The sequence below is a fragment of the Pygocentrus nattereri genome, chromosome 14 (genome assembly GCF_015220715.1).
Source record: "Pygocentrus nattereri isolate fPygNat1 chromosome 14, fPygNat1.pri, whole genome shotgun sequence".
Classification (NCBI taxonomy): Eukaryota; Metazoa; Chordata; class Actinopteri; order Characiformes; family Serrasalmidae; genus Pygocentrus; species Pygocentrus nattereri.
The window spans coordinates 13072501-13080000 of record NC_051224.1 but is presented as its reverse complement, the minus strand read 5'-3'; the positions used below and the strand labels follow the sequence as shown (position 1 = coordinate 13080000).

General features: G+C 41.6%; 1 protein-coding gene across 4 annotated transcripts in view; it reads left to right on the top strand.

Moving 5' to 3' along the window:
- asb16 (ankyrin repeat and SOCS box containing 16) overlaps positions 1-7500 on the top strand; it is a 16624-nt gene that overhangs the window by 3477 nt on the left and 5647 nt on the right. For 2 of the 4 annotated variants that reach the window (XM_037544553.1, XM_037544552.1), the window contains 3 exons: positions 367-757; positions 1227-1494; positions 6662-7070. In XM_037544553.1, coding sequence (XP_037400450.1) covers positions 421-757; positions 1227-1494; positions 6662-7070 — 1014 coding nt within the window. In that variant the 5' untranslated portion in view covers positions 367-420. Of the gene's footprint in view, positions 154-366; positions 758-1226; positions 1495-6661; positions 7071-7500 lie in introns of those variants that run through there. The other 2 variants (XM_017686070.2, XM_037544554.1) reach the window with 2 other exon arrangements.

Here is a 7500-nt window from a genome sequence, read left to right as displayed (position 1 = left end):
ACATGTGGTTCTTTTCGTCAGCCTTAATCTTATCAGTACTAAGTGATCTTATCACTGTAAGTACTGAACAGCAGTGTAGGAGTTAAAATGTAGACTACTTGCAGTGTTGGCTTAGTGAAAGATTTCTGACGACCTTCCTTTCAGCCTTTGAGGGTGAGTAGGCCTAGGTCTCTTTGAAGTATGCAAGTTCATTTTACAGGATGTTCAATCCTTGGTGCCATTGTTGTTTAGTTTTACACTATTACCCAGGCGAATGTGTGTATAAGAAACCATTTATATTTATTGTACATTTAAAATTACAGTAGAATTATAGACACTCTATAGGCAAATCGTACTAATCTCTTTTGTAATTTTTTTTACACTGAGACAAACACAAGGCAGCCTGATAGTATTCCTTAGAGCCTCCGAGCCCCTGCTACCATGTCTCGGGACACGTTTACCTTCACCTCGGCTTCCCTGCGCTCCCTGCGGCTGGAGCGGGAGCTTCAGGATTGGGAGGATGCCCGCCGGGAGTTGTCCCACAGGAGGGCACTAAGCAGACGGCCGCTGCCACCTGCCCCGCGCCTCAGACATGGCACAGAGAGGATTCAGACTGTTCGAGCCCCTCCACCCCAGATACACTGCAGAGACCCGGCTGTCCATAACACCTTCATGTGGGGAGACATGAAGGGCGTGTACACTGTACTGAGAGAACCTGGCATGGTGAACGCACTGATGGAAATTGTGCATGAGGAGATGGTGTGGACTCCAGAAATGGGTAGAGATCTCTCACACACACACACACACACACACACACACACACACACACACACACACACACACACCACACACACACACAAACAAACATTTGTTTTAATACTTGGTCAGGATGTGAGGTCATAAACATTTCATATCAGTGTATTACATGTATATGACATGCTTATGGCATGTATTATGTCATAAACAAGTATTACATATATATGTAAGTATCCATATTTAATAATGATATCATTTTTGTTGTTTTTCATTTTTTTGTTAATTATTTTTATGATTTGAGAGCACAAGCCTTTAACTGCCAGCTGCAGTTTGTACATTACACTTTGAAAACTTGTAATACCCTTTTATAGCATCTATCTTTATTATTTCTGTTAATTCTTATGCAAAGCTCTGATGTAGTAATCACATAATACTGACAGTAGTAATAATAATAATAATGTCAAAATTTTGTCTTTCCTGCTCCACCCTAGGCATGTGGACTATGTGCTCTAAAGTGAAGCAGACGTCTGCACTGCGTCTGGCTGCAGGCAGGGGGCGCTATGACTGTATAGAGGAGTTGCTGTTCAGAGGAGCAGAGGTGGACGCTGACCCTGGGGGTCGCACTGCCCTCCATGATGCCTGTGCTGGAGGTTATGACACCTGCGTGAAACTGTTGCTGGACCACAGAGCTGACCCCGACCTGATCGCTGCCGATGGCAATGCACCACTGCACCTATGTAACACTCCTGATTCTTACTGGTGAGTGGAGGCCACTGTGGTCAGAGGACCTGAATACAGTTGCAGATGCTGTGATCTGAGAGCTACTCTATCTTAAGCAGGAGAAAAAAGTATTGAGCATTGTTATGTTTGGTTGTTGGGAGAAACTAGAAGACGCTCTTCAACTGTGGTCCTGGAAGGCTGGTATCCACGGTTTGGTGATTTCCTTGCTCAAACACATGTACTAATCCTGATTAAAACAAAAAAAAAAAAAAAAAACATTTTTTTGGGCACTATAAACAGGCTGTTGTTCCACTGGGGGGCCCCAAGTTTTATTACACAACTTAAGAGTAGCTTAGCTAGTTCACATTGAAGTCCGTGTAGTGACTGAATAATAAGCTTTTATATGCAATTAGCCTTGGATGTTAAGGGGTTAACCATTCATAAATATTTAACAAAACAAGATGAGTTTAGGAGAAAAACATTTTTGCACAACATCAAACTGATTTTAGTCACTTTGGAGAAATCCTGAAGAAGAAATCCGTATATATGGCACTAAGGCTACTGTAAAGCACTGAGGTGGGAATGTCAAAGTCTAGGACAGTTTATCTTATAGTGTAGTCAATGTTGGGATCAGGAACCCAGAAGTGTACAAATGCAAAGAATGTGCTCAAAATCATGAAACACCAGCTGCTTTTTAAAATAATACTTTGCAATCTTGGAATGGTTTGTTTAGACTAAGTGCTGCTTGGTTTGACATTTATTTTCTTAACACAATTTTTCTCAATGTCCAAAATACAATCGTCCAAATACTTTTGGGGGGGCACTCTAAGTTGAATTAGGTGTATTTGAGATGAGAGTATGGGCCCTGATTTAGAGTGTTAATGTTGGCCCATATTACTATCGTAGAGACAATATCATCTTCTTCAGTGAAATATGAGTTTGATGTAGTATGTAGCATTTTACTCCCCAGTCTGTACAGTCCATATATGAAAGCTAAGCTGCCACAATAACCTGTTTTGAATTTTTGTGATGTCATGAAAACCGACATCTTATGTATATATATATATACAGTGGTGTGAAAAAGTGTTTGCCCCCTTACTCATTTCCTGTTTTTTTGCATGTTTGTCACACTTAAGTGTTTCGGAACATCAAACCAATTTAAACAATAGTCAAGGACAACACAAGTAAACACAAAATGCAATTTGTAAATGAAGGTGTTTATTATTAAAGGAGAAAAAAAATCCAAACCATCATGGCCCTGTGTGAAAAAGTGATTGCCCCCTAAACCTAATAACTGGTTGGGCCACCCTTAGCAGCAACAACTGCAACCAAGCGTTTTCGATAACTTGCAATGAGTCTTTTACAGCGTTCTGGAGGAATTTTGGCCCACTCATCTTTGCAGAATTGTTCTAATTCAGTTACATTAGAGGGTTTTCGAGCATGAACGGCCTTTTTAAGGTCATACCACAATATCTCAATAGGATTCAGGTCAGGACTTTGGCTAGGCCACTCCAAAGTCTTCATTTTGTTTTTCTTCAGCCATTCAGTGGTGGACTTGCTGGTGTGTTTAGGATCATTGTCCTGCTGCAGAACCCAAGTTCGTTTCAGCTTGAGTTCACGAACAGATGGTCGGACATTCTCCTTCAGGATCTTTTGGTAGACAGCAGAATTCTTAGTTCCATTTATCACAGCAAGACTTCCAGGTCCTGACGCAGCAAAACAGCCCCAGACCATCACACTACCACCACCATATTTTACTGTTGGTATAATGTTCTTTTTCTGAAATGCAGTGTTCCTTTTACGCCAGATGTAATGGGACACACACCTTCCAAAGACTTCCACTTTTGTCTCATCGGTTCACAGAATATTTTCCCAAAAGTGTTGGGGATCATCAAGATGTGTTTTGGAAAAATTGAGACGGGCTTTAATGTTCTTTTTGCTCAGCAGTGGTTTTCTTCTTGGAACTCTGCCATGCAGGCCATTTTTGCCCAGTCTTTTTCTGATGGTGGAGGCATGAACGCTGACCTTAACTGAGGCAAGTGAGGCCTGCAGTTCTTTGGACGTTGTTGTGGGGTCTTTTGTGACCTCTTGGATGAGTCGTCGCTGCGCTCTTGGGGTAATTTTGGGCGGCCGGCCACTCCTGGGAAGGTTCACCACTGTTCCATGTCTTCGCCATTTGTGGATAATGGCTCTCACTGTGGTTCGCTGGATTCCCAAAGCTTTGGAAATGGCTTTATAACCCTTTCCAGACTGATAGATCTCAATTACTTTCTTTCTCAATTGTTCCTGAATTTCTTTGGATCTCGGCATGATGTGTAGCTTTTAAAGATCTTTTGGTGGACTTTACTGTGTCAGGCAGCTCCTATTTAAGTGATGTCTTGATTGAGAACAGGTGTGGCAATAATCAGGCCTGGGTGTGGCTAGAGAAACTGAACTCAGGTGTTAAAAACCACAGTTATAGTATGTTTTAACGAGGGGGGCAATCACTTTTTCACACAGGGCCATGATGGTTTGGATTTTTTTTCTCCTTTAATAATAAACACCTTCATTTACAAATTGCATTTTGTGTTTACTTGTGATGTTCCGAAACACTTAAGTGTGACAAACATGCAAAAAAACAGGAAATGAGGAAGGGGGCAAACACTTTTTCACACCACTGTATATATATATATATATACACACACACACACACACACACACACACACATGCTTTTTAATGAAGCACAATTACATTTATAGGTCTTACAGGCACTTTAACAAAAACAGATTGTTTCATTAAGATGAAGAGAGGCTAGAAAATGGTCATGTATAAAAAAAATGAATTACATTACCCCAATTCCAAAAAAGTTGTGATGCTGTATAAAATGTTAATAAATGTAAATAAAAACAATGATTTGCAAATCTCATAGACCCATATTTTACAATAGAACATAGAACACATATCAGACGTTGAAAGTGAGACATTTTACCATTTCATGAAAAACATTAGCTCTTTTAGAACTGGCAGCAACACATCTCAAAAAAGTTGGACTGGGGGCAACAAAAGGGTGGAAAAGTAAGTGGTACTAATAAAAACAACTTGAAGAGCAATTTGCAACTAACTCTGAGTCTCTCAGAAGCAAAGATGGGTTCACCAAACTGCGAAAAACTGCATCTAAAAATTGTGGAACGATTTCAGAAAAATATTCCTCAACGTAAAATTGTGAAGACTTTGCCTATCCCACCATCTGTAGTGCATAACATCATCAAAAGATTCAGAGAACCTGGAGAAATCCCTGTATATACTGCATCCATCACAACAGCGTGGCTTTGCAGAAGAAGCGTCCAGGTGCTTAACTGGCCTGTCTGCAGTCCAGACCTGTCACCAATAGAGAACATTTGGCTCACCATGAAACAGAAAATATGGCAAAGAAGACCCAGGACTGTTGAGCAGCTAGAAGAATAGGACAGCATTCCTCTCCCTAAACTCCAGCAGTTGGTCACTTCTTAGACGTTTACAGACTGTTGTTAAAAGAAGAGGGGATGCTGCACAATGGTAGACATGGCCCCGTGCCAACTCTTTTGAGATGTGTTGCTGCCAGTTCTAAATGAGCTAATGTTTTTCATGAAACGGTAAAATGCCTCACTTTCAACATCTGAACTGATATGTGTTCTGTGTTCTACTGAGAATAAAATATGGGTCAATGAGTTTAGCAAATCATTGCATTCTGTTTTTATTTACATTTACATTGCTGTTTTTATTTACACAGCATCCCAATTTCTTTGGAATTGGGGTTGTAGTAGTAGTAATAGCATTATGTGAGAATGGCATCAGTGGTGATATGTTTCATTGTGGGATGTCTGATTCTGTATGAAATATATCACAGTAATAATCAAAGCTGGGTAAATTGCTGATGTTGCTGCTGATTTTAATGGTGTGAATGTTCCGAACATCCATCCATCCATCATCGTTGACCGCTAGTCCAGACAGGGTCGCAGTTGGGAGAGCACAGAATCCCAGATGACCCTGTCCCCCGCAACTTCCTCCAGCTCATTCCCGGGGACCCCAAGCCGCTCCCAGGCCAACTTGGAGACGTAATCCCTCCAGCGCGTCCTAGGGCGACCCCGGGGTCTGTTCTGAACAGTTATCAATGAAAATACACAGTGTGAGGGCTTTGAGTGTGTTTACTGTCTATAGAGGTTCACACCTATTAACATAAGCTAGAGTCCAGGGAGCTGAGGGGCAGCAGGAAATTACATTATTAAGTAAGAAATTTACTCATAATTTTAACTCAGTTTTTTATTCTCTTAGCTCTTAACTGTTTAACGTAATGAAACAGTAAGAACCTCTGCTCAGTCAGGGATTCTAAAATACTACTGGAAACAGATAAACTAGGACGTCTTATCATCTAACCATGATGCATGCAGTTTACTGTAAACCTTGTTCCAGTTCACAGAACGGTGTGTAAATGTGCTCTAGCAGAGCGAACTGTGATCACTTTAAGCTCTCAGAACTTTAGCTTTAGTGTTTTCCAGCGATACAGAGTCAGCTCAGAAATACGTTCTGATTGTGAAAGCTGAAATACGGAAAAGTAACTAAGTAACTCAGTACTTAAGTAGTTTTTCAACAAACTACTTATTTACTGTTACTTGAGAAATTTTATTTACAAATACGTTTACTTGTACTTGAGTAAATTATCACTACAGTAACAGTACTTGTACTTCAGTAGGGATTTTCAGGGCTCTTGACACCCCTGTCTTTATTTACTTCGCATTTTCATTGATGAAATGCAGCTTGTAGTGCTTAACTGAAATAAAACATGGAAGAGAGCACAAAAATTCAGCACGTTAAAACAATAACAGGCAAAGAAAAAAAAAATAAATGAATGAAATAACTAAGATTAGATTAAGTTACCCTTATTAGTCCCACAACGGGGAAAATTCACCTCCGCATTTAACCCATCCATGCAGTGAAACACCACATACACACCAGGGAGCAGTGAGCACACTTGCCTGGAGCAGTGGGCAGCCCTATCCACAGCGGAAGGGAGGAACTGGGGGTTAGGTGCCTTGCTCAAGAATGCAAAACAGATGCAAGTGAACGTTTGAGGAGGTTTTAAGTTTACTTTTAATCTGCGTATTAATCCAGGTATGGCTGGTTTAAAGGGTTGGGCTGATCCTGATTAGTACCCTGTGATTAACTGGTGTTTGTATGTCGTTGATTCAGCTGTGCGGAGCTGCTGGTCAGCGGTGGTGCTGATGTGAACGTGACGCACAAGGACTCCTGTCTCACTCCGCTGCACGTGGCATGTCGGAGAGGGCTGGAGGAGCACGTGGAGCTGTTTCTGTCTCACGGAGCTGATGTGAGCGCCCAGAACCTCGAGGGCGAGACTCCTCTGAACGCCGCGTGCGCCGGAGCCGAGCGGCCCTCTGAGGCGGGCCGTTACCTGCGCGTGGTGCAGATGCTGCTGAGCGCGGGTGCAGACGCGCGCACGGCGGGCAGGAAGCAGCACAGCGCTCTGCACAACGCATGCGCAAACTGTAGCTACCGCATCACTGACCTGCTGCTGCAGCATGGAGCGCGTGCGCACGCAGCCAACTGCGCCGGATACACACCCATGGACTGCCTGCTACAGGTGAGAGAGAGAGAGAGAGAGAGAGAGAGAGAGAGAGAGAGAGACAGAGAGAGAGAGAGAGAGAGAGAGAGAGAGAAAGGAGAGGTGGAAGTCTAATGATCTTATAATACGTCTTTCATCCTGCGTGGGCTGCATCCAAAAGTTTAGAATCACTGTTTTCATTCGTATAAAAATGTCTTGTGCAACTTCACATAAACTTTCAAATAAGAATTACTATTAAACATGAAGTGATATTATTAAATATTATATGTATCCAGAATGATAAACTGAGCTGTAAATAGTTCTAAAAGGACCAAAAACATCATATAACATCAAGAATGAAATGAACAAAATGACTCTTCAGATCGGTTCATATTTGAAGTGCTTACTGTTTTGAAGCAGATAACATGACAAATAGATAAGCACAAGTTGTTATTTATTACAACGTTTT